The sequence below is a fragment of the Helianthus annuus genome, chromosome 15 (genome assembly GCF_002127325.2).
Source record: "Helianthus annuus cultivar XRQ/B chromosome 15, HanXRQr2.0-SUNRISE, whole genome shotgun sequence".
NCBI classification, from domain to species: Eukaryota; Viridiplantae; Streptophyta; class Magnoliopsida; order Asterales; family Asteraceae; genus Helianthus; species Helianthus annuus.
This window is the reverse complement of record NC_035447.2, coordinates 169,298,745-169,316,199: the sequence shown is the minus strand read 5'-3', so window position 1 is coordinate 169,316,199 and position 17,455 is coordinate 169,298,745. Positions and strand designations below refer to the sequence as shown.

Genomic DNA, 17,455 nt, shown 5'->3' with positions numbered 1-17,455 from the left:
TTGAAGAAATCGGCTTCGATCCATGTAAGAAGTTCTTTAATTTCATTTTAACGATCTGGGTTTTTGATTTAGTCATTGCGTTTTACGATTTTGACGGGGGTCCGGGGGCAGCGCCCCTGGTAGCAGGGTCCCAGGGGCGGCAGCCCCTGGCGGGGTCCAAGAGGTAGAGCCCCTGGCTGGGGGGAAATTTTTTTTTTCGATTAAATTGCTGTAATAAAAATGCATCAGAAAAATTAATTTTCAGTAAATTGCCTCTGGAAAACTGCATTCGTAAACTGCATTGGTTCAGACAATTCACAGCACAGACAAAGCTATTGTCCTGGTTCAATGCGTTTTAGAGAGAACACTTTCTTTGGTATTTTTAGGCAATTGCGTTTTAGAACTAACCAATTTTTATGTGTTTTCTTGCCATTGCGTTTTAGAAAAACACATTCTTGAAGTGTTTTTAGTCATTGCGTTTTAGGTAAAACACATTTTTAGGTGTTTTTAGTCGATTGCGTTTACGAGAGAACACTTTCTTTTGTTTTTTAGGCCATTGCGTTTTAGAAAGGAGACATTTTTAAGTGTTTTCTGACCATTGCGTTTTATAAATAAGACATTTATTTGTCTTTTTGGTGCATTGCGTTTTAGGTAAAACACATTTTTATGTGTTTTCAGTCCATTGCGTTTTAGAAAACAGACATTTTAAGTGTTTTCTGGCCATTGCGTTTTAGAAATAAGACATTTCTTTGTGTTTTTGGTGCATTGTGTTTTAGAAATAAGACATTTCTTTGTCTTTTTGGTGCATTGCGTTTTAGGTAAAACACATTTTTATGTGTTTTCAGTCCATTGCGTTTTAGAAAACAGACATTTTAAGTGTTTTCTGGCCATTGCGTTTTAGAAATAAGACATTTCTTTGTGTTTTTGGTGCATTGCGTTTTAGGTAAAACACATTTTTATGTGTTTTCAGTCCATTGCGTTTTAGAAAACAAACATTTTAAGTGTTTTCTGGCCATTGCGTTTTAGAAATAAGACATTTCTTTGTGTTTTTGGTGCATTGCGTTTTAGGTAAAACACATTTTTATGTGTTTTCAGTCCATTGCGTTTTAGAAAACAAACATTTTAAGTGTTTTCTGGCCATTGCGTTTTAGAAATAAGACATTTCTTTGTGTTTTTTGTGCATTGCGTTTTAGGTAAAACACATTTTTATGTGTTTTCAGTCCATTGCGTTTTAGAAAGTACACTTTCTTTTGTGTTTTTAGGCTATTGCGTTTTATAAATAACACATTTCTTTGTGTTTTCTGGCCATTGCGTTTTACAAATAAGACATTTATTTGTGTTTTTTGTGCATTACGTTTTAGAAAAATGTCATGTTTTAGGTTTTTTTTTCCATTGCGTTTTACACAATTGGGTTTTCAAAAAAAAATTCGAAAATATAGCAATAGTATACTCGTTTTAAAGATAAAAAAACGCTCGTTTTTTTGGTGCAATTTTTATAAAAAAAATAATGTCGTATGAAAGAGTTATTAACGTTTAAAAAATTGAGGGAATTGGAGGATAGAGAAACTATTGGCTTGGATTGACTAGAATACCCCTAAACAAACTCACGCGACTCTTTTCTTCCCTTTAATTTCCATCATTTAATTTTAGCCCTTGATTAACTAAATGGATGGTCAAGATCACTTCCTAGCCTTATTAGCCAAATAAACTTTCTATCATATCTCCACCCATAATATATAACTAAAGTCTAGATTTATTTCTAACAGATTTCCCTTCGAATATTAACTTGTGACTATTTATATTATCAATATCCGAGTTAAAAAAATCAAATAATTTAAAATATCTTGAGAAAAAAAAAAAACAGAAAAATCTAATGAACCAACATATCATCAGTCACTCATCATCTACCATTCATTTTGCAGATAAGATTTCCAACAAAATAATAAATATGACAAAACAAAAACCTAGAGGAAATAGAACAAAGCATGAAAACTCTTCACAGTGTGGAACTAACACCCACATATATTACAACTCTACCCTTCAAGAACAATAACCCATCATACACTTACAGTTACAATGCTACAAAAAGATGGAAGATTAATGCAAAAGCAAAAGGGTTCAATGGGTCAAATATGGAAAAGAAAAAAACCATAACAAATGAAGAAAAAATGAAGAAAATGAAAGAAGAAGCAGAAGCAGATGATAAGATACCAGATGTGGTGATGAACAGGATGATAGTTAGGATATTATTTAATGTGGGTGTGCCTTTGGTGACTGGTTTGGGTTTGCTTCAAGTGTTTAGTGTAATAAAGGAACAAAACTTGTGGCAAATCCCACGTTGGCTGCCATTTTTGACAACTTTTATAACATTTGGTGCTTCAACACTTGGGATTGCTTATGGTACTTTGTCTACTAGTTGGGATGCTGACAATAAAGGGTCAGTTCTTGGGTTTGAAGAAGCTAAAAAGAATTGGGTTGAGATGTGGGAACAAGATGATTCTGGGAACAATTGAGGTAAGTTGTAGATTATTTTTTTTTTTTTTTTTTTTTTTTTTTTGATAAAAAGTTGTTCGAAGGTTGTTCTGATAAATGGAGATTTTATGTATTTGAGTTACTAGTCCCGACCAAATCTTATGTTGGGTTCTAAAAAATAGTTAAAATAAATGAAAAATATGTCTTTTTCCCTCAACCTGGTTTGGAGCAACCCAAGCTTGTAAGGCTACAGGGTGTGGTATAAAACCTCTAGGTACTTTATCACGCCACCTACCGCCACGTCACACAGGGGGCTTTAAAGCCCCTTCCTGGCTTCCTTTAACTTGCAGGGTGTGGTATAAAGCCCCTCTTTAAACTATAGTGCCCCCCCTCCCCCCCCCCACCCTTTAAACTATATTCACCTCGATCCCTTCGATTCGGTCCGTTAGCAAGTTGGCGAACACGGGTTGGCGCCCCCCTTTTAACAACCACGGGGTGGTCGATGGTGCCCCGGACCGCTATACATGTCGATGTTGCGGGGTAGCGCTAAGCCACACCGCTTGGCCTAAGAGGTTGCTTATGTCATTTTGACACTTGTCAAAATTGGTGCATTCGTATGCAATATATATTTCTAAAACAGTTGACCTTAATAAACATGGTAAACTGTGTGTTAAAAATTTAAATGAGAGATTTAACATTGGGATCTGGTATTTTTAACAAGTGGTGGGCTATCAAGCTCTAAACTTCCATTATTTATGCAGGTTTGGTTGACTAATGAGGAGAAAACTTTTATTTCCAGAGCTTAGTAGTGTACTAAATTGAATGCATAAAGTACAAGTTATTATTGCATTGTTCTTTTATATGATCAAGTCATTTCTAAATCTGCATAAATAAAATTTGTTATTATAGAATTTAAGCTACATATATATTCTGTAAATAGTAACAAGTATATTACATTCCAAATTTTCAATAAATTTTCTTCATATAAATGGTGAGGAACTAAGGATGTCTAACTTGTTTTTTCATTGGTCCTCTCATTCAAAATGAGCACTTTACATTTGTTAATGTGATTATACCTAGATAAAAATAGTATAACTAATATAAATATAAACTAAAATAACTTGTAAAGCAAACCACACATATAACTTCATGGAACATTAGTCTTTTACAGTTAAAAGAAAAATCTAAATACCATAAAAAAACTCATATCATTGTCCCCTACTAATGTGTCGACGGAGTATGGTGGGACATTGTAAATAGGTTAGATTTATGTCGTAGATGTGTGTAATATGTTGGATCATTGTAATAAATTGGTTGAATGAGTTGTAAATGTGTTGTTGGGTCTACATATTCAACTAATTTAATTATTCATTTTTTGGAATGTGATATACTTATACTCGATCATATCAGAAACAAATCCAGGTCGTTTTCGAAATCACAAAAAATAAATAAAAAATTACCCCTGTGCGAGAAAAAAAAATTGGACCCTATTCAATAATCCATTATGTTTGTTTGTTGATTTGGGCCAAGTTATTAATCCATTATACACTAAAATAGTTGGGCTTCTGAATTTGATTGGCAAAAACAACTAGGCTTCGAAACAGTTGGGTTTTAACGTTTTTGGTTCATAAATCCAGTCTCTTTAAGTTTTTTTTTAAACACATAGATTTTTTTAAATATATATCTAAAGAATTTTATAAACTTTTCCGGGTCCTATTTTGATTTGAGCCCAGAGCAGTTGCCCTCCCGGCACTTGCTCTGGGCCGACCCTAAACAATCACAACTATAGCCAAATGTTATGTGACAACATGATCGCATATCCCAATGCATTACGTAATAGTCGTTTTAAATATCCTATGACCTATATGCCAGTTTAATCATGTATCATCCTTTGGAACAAATTTTTTTTAGCAGCAAATTTGGATCACTGATGTAGGTAGCACTGAAGCATCATGGTGCTATCAGTGGAATCACCTGATCATATTCATCTTCACTTGGCAATAATACTTATACACCAGTTCAGGATGAAACACAATAAATTTGAGAAAAACCCCTTTGTGGGAATCGAACCCTGAACCTAATGGTCTTTAAACCGTATCCCACCCCTAAAATGTCACTAGGCTATAAAGCCATAGGCTAAATAGATCAACTCAAACACGACTCATTTAGTTAAACATGTCAACTTTAACACAACCCGTTTATGAAATGGTTGAGAATGACAAACCAAACGCTCATTAATTGTATGTCATGTGCGTGTCTGGAAGTGTGTTTCTCGTCGTCTGATGATGTGTGACCGCTACATAGACTTAGTTGAATAAATAAATTCATGAGTAAACTGCCATTTTGGTCCCTGTGGTTTGGGCAGTTTTGCCATTTTAGTCTAAATCTCAAACTTTTTAAATCTGGGTCCCTGTGGTTTGCATTTTGTTGCCATTTTAGTCCAAATATCAAAAAGTCTCATTTTTTACTATTCCAACATGTCTTTTTTGTCTTTTTGTGCAGGGGTAGTTTTGTCCATTTACTTTTCATTAAAACAATTTCTTAATTAAAAAACCCAAATAAATACCCCCGTATCAGTTCACCTTCCCCATTTACATCATCTTCAACCTCCTTATAATTGCAACAATTGAAACCGTACTTATTTTTCCACCACTACCGTGATGATCGCCACCGGATTTCTCACGACGAAACGACGTCGTTGACGGCAAGGACGTCGGAGAAGACGATATAACTGTATTCGCCGGTGAATCCGGTTTATCCACCGGCGACGCTAGACCGGGTTCCGTACAGTTACCCACCAGAAATCCACACAAATTTTTATTTTTCGAGAATGCAGATACCGGAAAACTCGATAGTACGGACGGAATCTCACCGGAAAATTCATTTCCGGAGATATTAAACTCCTGTAAATTTTGCAGCTTCAATACAGTAACATCACCGGAAAACCGGTTTTGCTCCAAACGTAATGTAACCAAATGGTTCATTTGGTTAATTGTGGCCGGAATCTCGCCGGAGAAGTTGTTGATCGAAAGATCAAGACGGTAAAGAGTGAATAACGAGGGTAGGTGTCACACCCCAATCGATGGCGGAATCATCGGGGCATGGCACTGAGCGAAACAGATTGTCCAGAAGTTTCCACAACAATTATTATTACTATTCAGTTAAATGATACGTCCCATACCGTATCCCAAATAGTACAATCAATTATTACAGATAATAACTAGTCAAGTAATTCTATTCCGTCAACTCAGATTTAAATAAATAACATAAATATTGTTTGTTTGTTCTAAAGACCCCTATTCTGTTGACTTCAGACAACTATTTGTTGGGGGGCTCTAGTCCTTTATTCTAGCCTCGCTTTCCTAGCAAGCAAACATTTTAAACACCTGTCACATACGTTAAAATAAGGTCAATACATATAATGTAAAGGTGAGCATACAAGTTTGATAATAGCATATAGAGTTCGAAAAATAGTTTACGCATAACCAGCACGTACACAGAGGAAAACGAAGCATGTTAATTATCGACATGGATCTATCGATACCAATGACTGCGGGTTGACTGTCCGAGACAGTTCGCAATACATGATTACCACCGTAATCCATGCAAGTAATTGTCCTTAACAACCCCCGTGTGAACGGGTGCTGAGTCCAAACTATAGTACTACGTCGTTAAGGCAGGTAGACAGCATTCCACGTGTAACATAACAACAAGCATTCATTTAGTCACGTAATACATGCAGAACGATTAGCGCATAAAGTATTGAGTAGTTGTTCGATTGTGATTTTGATAAGTAACGTATGTAACACCCAAAAGTGCTAAAGCAAAAAGGGTTCGATTATACTCACAGCGATTGATTAATGGATTGAAGGGAGCGCTTGGGAGTATGGTTAGCCTGAGTAGTTCGATAGCATAACAATGAGCGATACGTAAAATGGAGACAAGTGTAAATGGGTCGAACAGCCTGGTCGATCGAACAGTAGGTTCGATCGAACGGGTTGTTCGTTCGGTTTGAAAGTCCGTTTGAGCAGCCTTGTTCGATCGGCTGGTAGGCTGGATCGGCTGGACTGTTCGAGTGGATTGTTTCTTCCTTTGATTATGATGTGTTTGTGTATGATGGTTTGACATTTTGAAGTTTTCGTTGTAGTATTTGAGAACAGTGAGGTGTTCTTACCTTTCAGGTCGGTCGATCGAACGCTCTGTTCGATCGGCCGGCTTAACCGATCGGTTAGACACTTCGGTAGTGAGTCCTCAGCTGGATGTTGCTCGATCGAACAGCATGCTCGATCGGGTGGCACCCCATACTACGAATGAGTTGTAAAATCGATTAAGTGTTGAAGCATAGTATCTCATGATCCGATGAGTAATGTTGACAAACAGCTGTTCGATCGAACAGTACCTCGTTCAATACCATACTTCACGAAGTTGTCAAGGTGTGGGGCCATGTGCTAGCCGATCGGCTGGCCTGGTCGATCGGCTGGTATGTCCGATCGGTTGGGCTGTTCGTTCGAACAGCCTAACCGTTCGGTCAGCATCCTGACCTGGTCGGCCTGTTTGTCTAACACTTGGCTGTTCTGATTACTTGACATTATTTCGAGATATTTTGACAACGAGTTTGAACAATGGAACCTTCGTGCTTACTCGTTCCTCCTGTTCGGACAGGAATCACCCACGCCCGGCCGGTGAACGGTTCGGAACGATAGTTTAACGTTTAACCCGTAATCAGTGAACCTCGTAGATAGAATCCGAATCTTGAACCACACAACCATTAGATTGACTAGTGAGTTGGCTCAAGCTTCGTTTCTACCGGTTTGAAGGCATTGAGTGTAAAAGAGTTGAAAGAAAGTTGGAATTCCTTCTTTCACTCCTCCACATCATGTAAATGTTTAGATCTTTGATAGATCTTAACTTGTTTATGTGGAAATCGGTTATATCTGAGCTATTCATGGTGGATTGAGGCCAAAACATGATGTTCTTGAAGAACACCATGATGACATCATCCTTGAATGCCTAGATCTTGAGGATTTCACGGTTAGAAATCGAGATTTGAAAGATAGAAAGGTGTAGGAGCATGCATTGATCAAGAAAGTACAAGATTTAGGATGAAAACTTACCGAAATCGGAAGAAATCTGAGGAAAGAAGGGGAGCACGAGCTGGCCGGTCAGAGAGTTTCCAAAAGTGGAAAGAATGATAATGACAGGCCTATTATAGGCTTCCCAAAGAGGAAAGGGCTGGCCGATCGGCCAGGCATCCCGATCGGACAGCCTGCTCGATCGGACAGACCGTCCGATCGGCTGGGCTGTTCGATCGGCTGACAGCCTGATCGATCAACAGTCTGGTTTGAGTGTTCGGCGCGACGATTTTTTATATTTCGATTTTGATTGAAGATGACACGAATACGATAGAGTTCCTAATCAAATTACTTTCAGTCCCAACCACTATATCTATCATACAATCTATATTACCCACTATCCTCGCGTTACAATTCGTCATAATTCGATTTTGTTTGCATTCGATTTGAGATTCGAGTTTCGATTGATTCCATTGAATACCACACAAAACGTAAAGTAAGCACGCACAGGTAACACATAAGGCACACACACACACACACACAAGTAATCACAACACCAAATTCGCATAGTTCGAGTCTCGAGTTTGATTGATGAGTCGATTAGCTTGATTATTGGTTGATTAGCTTTATCGCATTGTTACTTCCTACTATTCACAGTCGTAAATCGGTCGTATTGATTAAACACTCGATTATCTTGATTAGACAACACTTACTCCACATAATACAAAATATGAAAAACTAGACTAAGAAGTCAAACTTTGACTTTGACTTTAACATTTGAAAACACGGGGCGTTACAGTAGGGACCCCAGAAAGTTGCCGGAGAATTGGTTGTTGGATAGGGTAAAGAGTGAATACGGAGGGTATTTATTTGGGTTTTTTAACTAAGAAAATGTTTTAATGAAAAGTAAATGGACAAAACTACCCCTGCACAAAAAGACAAAAAGGGCATGTTGGAACAGTAAAAAATGAGACTTTTTGAGATTTGGACTAAAATGACAACAAAATGCAAACCACAAGGACCCAGATTTAAAAAGTTTGAAATTTGGACTAAAATAGCAAAACTGCCCAAACCACAGGGACCAAAATGGCAGTTTACTCTAAATTCATCGAAGAAAAATTATATTCATATCTTACACATGGTTGCTTGACTCCATAACTATAAACTAATTGTTTTTTTCATCTTCTAGAATAAAGCTGGATTAATATCTTATTTGTGTTCGTTTGTTAAGAATATATATGTTTACGAACTGTTCGTGGATACTTACCAAACGAGATTTTATGTTCGTGCTCATTTGTTAAGAAAATGAACGTGTTCGTGTTCGTATGTTAATTTTAGGCAACGAGCGAAAACAAACGTTGATGAACACAAATAACACAACCTAATGTTCATGAACATAAATGGAAACAAATGCTCATGAACAGAATATATAATACACTCACACTTATTAAATATTTTATTTTTCGGAATTTTGAGGTATTTAAATAAAATATAAAAAATTAAAAACAATAAAGAACTATCGAACATAAACGAACACGTTACCAAATGTTCACGAACATAAATGAACGAACACGACCACTGTTCATGTTCGTTCATTTAACTAAAACGAATGAAATTTCTTGTTTGTGTTCGTTTGTTTAATAAACGAACTTCCCGCCAAATGATTCACAAGTTGTTCGGTAAAAGTTTAGTTCGTTTGCAGCCCTACTCACACCAACTCTAGGCTTTATATTACCTGTATGTTAATTTTGAAGGCAATGAACAGTACATCTTGAAGACAATGAACACTACATCATCAAGGGGATTAACAAATGGTATCGGGTAGTACCAAATTTACTTAACCGGGTATATTTTTGGTACCGAATCGGTACCGACTTTTGAAATTTTCGGTATCGGTTTGGCACCGGTATTCACCGGTTTTTACCCTCAAATACCGGTACCGACCGGTACCAAACCGTACCGTGCCAGGTGTATTAGGTACCGGTACCCACTTTTAGGGATTTTTGGTAATGGTATTTTCTGTACCGGTTGGTACCGAGCTCACCAAATCCTGTAACAACATAGCAACGCAAGTAATTGCACCGTTTAGATTACTTTTCATACATAACCCAATGAATAGTAACATCATCAATTATCATCAAGGGGATTAGCAAATGGTATCGGGTATTGGTACTGGTATCAAATTTACCAAACCGGGTATATTCTCAGTACCGAATGGTACCGACTTTTGACATTTTCGGTATCGGTTCGGCACCGGTATTCACCGACCCTCAAATACCATAGTGTATGGTACCGAGCATTTTCGGTGCCGATACCTAATTTCGATATTTTCCGGATTGGTACTTTTGGTGCCGTTACCTGTACCGAGCTCATCCATATTTTAGTGTGTTAGTACCGTAATAGCTAAACTGAAAACAACTGAATTTCCAACGTGTAGGACGTGTGGGTCCTATTATTTTATATTAGATTATTTAAAATCGTTTTTTTATTTGTGTTTTGATATTCGGTATCTGCTTGTCGTTGCCGACACGCGTTTCGCAGACATTAGGTCCCACCGCAACACGCGGTGTTTAGTTTCAGTTGTTTCTACATTTAATTCACATATGTTATTTAAGAATTATTGTCAATTTAAATATTTTTGTTTTGGTAGTGAGAAGATAAAAAAAATGTTTGAAGTGCACGTCTTATTCATAACAATAATTTAATTATAATTATTATTATTATTATATTATAATAAGCAACAACCGACATTCAAGTTGGGGTCTTTTTCTGGACATGGATGAGATGAAAATTGGAATTACGGGTCAAGAGGCACTTCCAATTTTTTTTTTTTAACGGCTATTTTCTTTAATCCTCTGTCGGGATTTGAATCCAAGACCTTCACCTTCCTAACCTAGGTGTTTTAAAGGTTTTGCTTTTGCCAATTGACCACCACCCCATTGGATTACAGTCAAATGTATTCCTCATTGTTTTCGAGGGACCACTTTCCAACGCTTGACTAGTTGACGTTCCTTTGTCTCGGATATACATGCTTGTTGATGATGACCAGGCATGATGTACCAATGATCACCAATTCACCACATGATACTCTGTGTTTCTAGGACTCTTTCTCATCACTTGGAGCTCAAAGAAACATCATACGATTACATGATCTTGTACTAAGGTGGATTTCATGCTCTTGCTCACACCGCTACTAAGATTTTCTCTCTAAGATGTCCGAGTTACAATTGTTTTCTTATAGTTCACCTACTTTATGGTGTGACAACCTTAACGCTACCCATCTTGCAATCAAATATCGTGTTTCATCAGTGCACGAAACGCCTTGAGATTGATTTGCATATCATGAAAGATATTGTGCTCGTATAGAGTCTCACACTTCGTTACATGCCAACAAGTGTTCATATTGTGGCCTTGTAACCAAGGAATTATCATCCACCCGATTTTTACTATTCGGTCTAAATTTCACGTTGGTGCAAAATGTGTCACTTGTGAAGACATATTAGGGTATTATAAGTTGTTTTGTGCTTAGATTTATTTGCTTCACTTATTAATCTATGTTTATGTTCATGTTAATTAGTAGGTTTTCAAAGTCTTGCAGTTTGTTGCTCGTCTACCTGCTATCCTTATGTAATTTGCCCTGATGTTTGGAATGGAATATTATAAACTAAAAAAAAAAAGTCTTGCAATTGGTTCATCGTAAACTTCTATGTAATTTGAGATTGACAAAAGCATCCAACATTGAATACTAAAAATTCATGTTGACATAATCATTCTCTATTATACCATCTCCATTGTTGCTAGTTCGAATCCAACCCAGTTTTGTGAAAAAGAAAATAGTGAAAAACTAACAAAAGGAACCCACTAGAAAAAATTTCCTAGATCCGCCACTGATTATTGATGAGATGGAAGACGCATGTTAGCCGATAGCAGGGGCGTGGCTTTGAAGGGACAGGGGGTGCACCCATTCCCACCAATGTTTCGGTTAAAAGTGTAATATTTTTTATTTTTCGCTCGAAAAATTAAAATTATATAGGTTCGCCTCCACCAATTATTTTGCATAAAAATCCCCACAAACGGAACTCTTGGTCAAGCTCCGCCACTAGAGAGAATGAAGGAGGGGGGAAACGAAGATGGGTAAAAATCGTGTGAAAGGAATCAAGGATAGGCAAGGGCCACGAATATGAAAGGGAAGGAAAGAGACTTTTTTCCTTCTTTTCAAAATCATAATGTTTATTTGACCTTACTTTTAGTAGCTTTTACTCTTGCTTATGTAACACCTTGTTATAAAATTACCAACTAGGCTTCGGTCATTCATACCGTCATGAAAAAAGTAAATGTTACAAGTCTTACGTAAACGTGAACTTAATTAATCATGGCCAAAAGTATAAATTATTAAAATAGTTTCTGAGCCCGATAAAAAAAATAATATTTAAATAATAAAATGACCCACTATCACATAAACAAACCTAAAGGGTAATTGTTTTATTACATATGAATAAAGTAATCAATAAAGTATTTTAGAAAGTGTTAAGGTAGTTAAATGGGAAAAGCTAATATTCAATTGTAACACGTCTCTACTAGTGCATTATTGACAGATTGTCACAACCAAACACAATGAAAGAAAAAATGGACTTTCTTTGACGCCTATAGCGACGTATGATGTCGTTTTGGCTTTGACTTTTTGACCAATTTTACATAAAATAACTTCTTCATCATCATACTTAGTAAATCCCACCAATAGCAAGGCTAAGGTAGGGTTTGAGGAGAGTAAGATGTAGACAACCTTACCTCTACCCCGTAGGAATAAAGATGCTACTTCCAGTGAGACAGCCGGCTCGAAAATAACTTGTATGTGATAAATGGACGGATATGATGGATTTTAACTTAAAATGTTTGGTTGAGTTTTAGATAAGTATAATTAAAGTCGGGTGTATGATCATTAAACAAAGTTAAAATATGTTTAATAAAATCATTAGAATACTATAAATAATTCAAGGCACTTGTAAGGGTGAAGGGGGTGCACCCCTAATTAGGTGAGTGAAATTTTTTTTAACCCAATCATACGTTGCCATGTCATTTCCCCTCTATAACTCCCCTCTTGTCCAAAAATGTACGGGGTGCACCCCTCTTAGGGGAATTGTTTTTTTATTTAAAAAAAACAAAAAAAAAACAAAAAGATGATTGGTTGTTACAAGCCATGGGGCCCACCATCAATTATATTCTTGTTCGGTGTCTAAACCCCCAACCGCCTCACCGATTTGGGCTACCGCATGGTTGGCGGTGTCTTACCGTTCGGTTGTTTGGGTCACCGAAGGGGGTTGCCGAAGGCACCCCGTGTACCCTAACATTGTTTGAAGGTTGTACGGTTATGTTATGATAAAAGAAACATATTTATCAATTTCATACAAAATATGACAAACTTCACTATCTTGGCATTTAATGCTAGTTTTCATTTTTCAAGGTTATCTTTGGATGTTCCTTCACCTAAAAGCAAATATCATAAAGACATTAACAAAATTAACTATGAAGTTAAAAAAACAGGTTTTATAATTTCAAAAGCAGTAACCCGGTGATTTTCTCTAAAAAGGGTCGTCGGTTGAAGTCTCGTTCATGACAAAAATGTCATGCGTGAGTCAGGGGTTTTATCACAATGGGTCTTCTGGCTTTGGGTTTCCTTTAGAATTAGTGACGGGCCGGGTCATCTAGCGTTGTCTGCGATTGCCGGCGTGGATGTGCTTTTGCCAATGGGTGAACCTGGGTGGCCAGACTTTATTGGTCGTTCGAATAAAAATCAATGCTATTGAAGGACAGGGGCGAACCCACCTTATGGTGTGGATGGGCGGTCGCACCCCTTGAAAAAAATAATGCTAGTTTCCGTGAAAAATCTCGACCGCATCCCTTGGAAATTTTCGTCCGCACCCCTTAAAAAATGTTCAGAATTTATATAAAAAAATTGTGAACACGGATTGAAACTCGACCCAATTACGTAAACAAGTTAGCCCACTAATCCCTTTAATAAAACTTATATTCTTGTAACCAAACAACAAACTCAATTATTGTAACAACCCTCGACAAAACTATTATTTATTATATTACTTTATTCAATAGGAAAACTTAATTGAGACACCCAAGTAAATCTGCACAAACCCTAAAAAGTTTCAGAGCAATCGGAATCAGGATCAGGGCCCCTAAAACTCAAGGGGGGCAAAACCTAGTTGACGATTATCTTCATAAAACGTTGTCTAAATGCTATTGGCCGAATTGTCGACTCAGCTAGCCTACCTATAAACGTGGCAACCCTATGGTGAAAAGTAACCTGTCGCGCCACGCGACAGGAACAAGGGGACCCCTCGCGTGGCGCGAGGGGGACTAATTTCCAGCTATAAATAGTAGAGGTTGGGACTGGCTTCTGTGCGTTGGTTCGAAGAAGAAATTCGCTTCAGGCACCGATTTCTGTTCTGTTTATCACAATTAACACACACAAACCTCGAAACGCTGCCGCAATCAGGGTATTAGCACAATCGCTGCTACGATTCATTTTCCGACGATCAATATATCCAATGAATGTTTAAGTGCCGCCCATATTGGGTTATACTTTGTCGTTTGTCGTTAATTCGATAAATGAGTTGAAGTATTATACTGTGTCGTTTGTCGTTAATACGATGAATGAGTTGAAGTATTGCACTTTGTCGTTCGTTGTGAGAATTTGATCTCGTGAGTTATCGTAAATGCTGGATTGATTACTAACCCAGAATTGTGTGCTTGTTATTAAACTTAGGATAAAAAGGCTAATCAGTAGACTAGACTCTGCCCAAATTGAATCAGCAATATATCAAGGCTTATCTGTAGACTAAACCTTGCCCGTAGAAATCTGCAATGTGAGTTCATTTCTCTTTTCTCACCGTTTGTGAGTCCATCCTCTTTTATCACAAGTTTTATCACCTTTTTGTGAAACAATTATATTACAAAATGCTTTCTAAAAATCCTAAATGGTTACCAGTTATACTTACAGTGATCAAGTTATTATATTTTATAATAACTACTGGTATGGGAGGTATTATACATTATTTGATTTTCGTTACTATGACTCAGGAAGTTAGCATGACCACCATTATAACTAATATTATTCTTAACATTAAATTATTATGTATAAATCTAAATAGTGCATACCATAATAAAATAATCAAGTATAATACTTTTAGTCAGGTTACTATATCATGATATTACAAATAGTTAATTAACATATTTGATAAGTTATAATAGTTGACATAAAATGTCATTATTCTGGATTGCATGATTCTGTGCTATAGATAATATATTTGACAAAGTAATGTTATAGGACATCATCATGTCCAGCGTCACTAGTTGAAAGAATGATCAACAGTGACATGACCAGAAGCACTAGTTGAAAGAATGATCAACAGTGCCATGAATAGAATCGCTAGCTGAAAGAATGATCAGCAGTGATATGTCCAAAGACACTAGTTGAAAGAATGATCAACAGTGTTATAATTAGAATCACTAGTTGAAAGAATGATCAACAGTGACATGACCAGAAGCACTAGTTGAAAGAATGATCAACAGTGCCATGAATAGAATCGCTAGCTGAAAGAATGATCAGCAGTGATATGTCCAAAGACACTAGTTGAAAGAATGATCAACAGTGTTATAATTAGAATCACCAGTTGAAAGAATGATCAACAGTGTCATGAAAGAATGATCAACAGTGATATGGTCGGAGTCACTAGTTGAAAGAATGATCAACAGTGATATGACCCAGTCACAAGAATCACCTAATGACAGATAAAGTGAATAATAATAAAGTATAGTTATTTGATAAATTCACTATTGGACGAAAGTAAGCCAATGAGTGATACTATTGCTGTTATGTTGGAATTGCCATTATGTGACAAAATACTGATTGAGAGGGTAAATGCAAATAAATATAAAACCTTAACACTGTAAGGTATAACAATATATTTTATAAAAATGGAATGATCTCACTCAGCATTTCCCGCTGACAAAACCTTTTTCAAACATGTTTCAGGTAATTATCATAAGGCTGAATACGGCACTGAAAGGCATCAAGAAATGGCTTATTAAAGAAATATTGTTTTATAAAATAAAATTTATCTTTATTAAAGCTACCATTTTAAAATAGGGATTTATCCCATCTATTTAAATCAAATCCGGTGTTTTCTAAACTCTGATATTTTTCCTAACTCACGGTCCTGATGAAATTTCCGCTGCAATGTTTTTCAAAAATAATCACCGGTACCACGGGACTGCTCACGGCACCCGATTCCGTCCAGGGTGGGTCGGGGGTCGTGACAGAAGGTGGTATCAGAGCTAAGCCACTACTTTGAGCCTATAAGTGTTGTGATAATAATATTTAAACTTAAATAAAAGAGTTAGGAGATTGCTACTAACTGGTAGCACATCTGATAACATTCAAAGGTTGAATAAGAAAAGATGCCTTCGTATAAGTTAAGCCACTTGTTTAAGCTAATTAGGTGTTCTTTAATACCTAAACAATAAAGTTAGGAAATTAATACAAATTAACTTATGTGTTGTATATGAATATGTATATGTCAATATGCACATATAATATCCTGGAGGTATTAGTTTGTTTTAATTATTATGTGATATTAATAAGTGAAAATATTTGCAATCCAGATGTCGAATGAAGTATCACATAATCCAGAAGCTCATGCTAATAATGAAAATCCTTTGGATAAAAATGCTATAGAAAATCTAATAGCTCAAGGAATAGCAAATGCTTTACCTTTAATAATTAAAGCTGTTAAAAATCCCATAGAACCCACCAAAGCTATGAGTAGTAAGCATACCCGTGACGATAATTTTAACCATAGTGTCAATAGTGATAATAATAATATTATCAAAACCCCATTTCCCAAGAAGAAGAAGGCGATGACTCCCGGGTGTACCTACAAAGAATTTCTAGCCTGTAAACCAACCGAGTTCGCGGGCAGTGAAGGTGCCACGGCTGCTCTACGATGGTTGGAAAAGACGAAAGCTGTTCTTACGATCAGCAAATGTGCTGAAGAAGATAAGGTGATGTATGCATCTAATCTCTTTAAGGAAGAAGCCTTAGAATGGTGGAATACTATTCTTCAGGCAAAAGGAAGGACCATGGCTTATGCCATAAACTGGGAAGAATTCAAGGAAGTAGTAGAAAGAAAATTTTGTCCTCCTTATGAAAAGGAACGAATAACTAACCAGTTCCTAAATCATAAAATGATAGATGTGAATTGTCGTGAATATACGACAACATTCTTCGAATATGCAAGAATGGTACCAACTCTGGCTTTGCCAGAATCCGTACTAATTTCTCGTTATATTTGGGGATTAGTTAGCGAAATCCGAGACATAGTCAAAGCCGTTAGACCACAGACTATTGAGGAAGCAGTTGAACTAGCTAACATGCTGACAGATGGACTAATCCGCACAAGAGAAGAAAACAAGAAAAAAGAGTTAGCCCAGAAAATTTTCCAAGAATTCAAGAAGAAAGAAACTGAACCGTCATTGGAGCAACCTATCTGCAGAAACAGTAACAAAACGCATTCAGGACGATGTCGTTTTAGGAACACACCCTACTGTGACTTCTGCAAAATGACTGGGCATATAGAGGAAGAGTGTAGAAGGAAAACTAACGTCTGTTACAATTGCGGGGAAATCGGACACATCAAACCATATTGCCCGAAACTAACCAAAGCATCTGACAACAAGGCTAGAACAACAGACGGAGCTAAGAAGAACGCGCTAACATACGCACTTACTACACAAGAAGCAGAGATGATTCCAGACGTAGTCACTGATATATATCTAAGTTAAGTTATTATTTGACCCTAGTACAAATACAAGTTCATAAATAAATACATTCCGTCAAATATTTCATCCATTTCAGATCC

The 17,455-nt window shown here is 36.7% G+C and overlaps 1 protein-coding gene across 1 annotated transcript; it reads left to right on the top strand.

Annotated features, from left to right (window-relative positions):
- The first annotated feature begins 1,940 nt into the window (after positions 1–1,940).
- Positions 1,941–3,347, top strand: LOC110912816 (uncharacterized protein PAM68-like). Its single transcript, XM_022157632.2, has 2 exons — positions 1,941–2,493; positions 3,213–3,347. The coding sequence occupies exon 1, from the start codon at positions 1,965–1,967 to the stop codon at positions 2,490–2,492; it is 528 nt and encodes a 175-aa protein (XP_022013324.1). The 5' UTR covers positions 1,941–1,964; the 3' UTR covers position 2,493; positions 3,213–3,347.
- Positions 3,348–17,455: the final 14,108 nt, after the last annotated feature.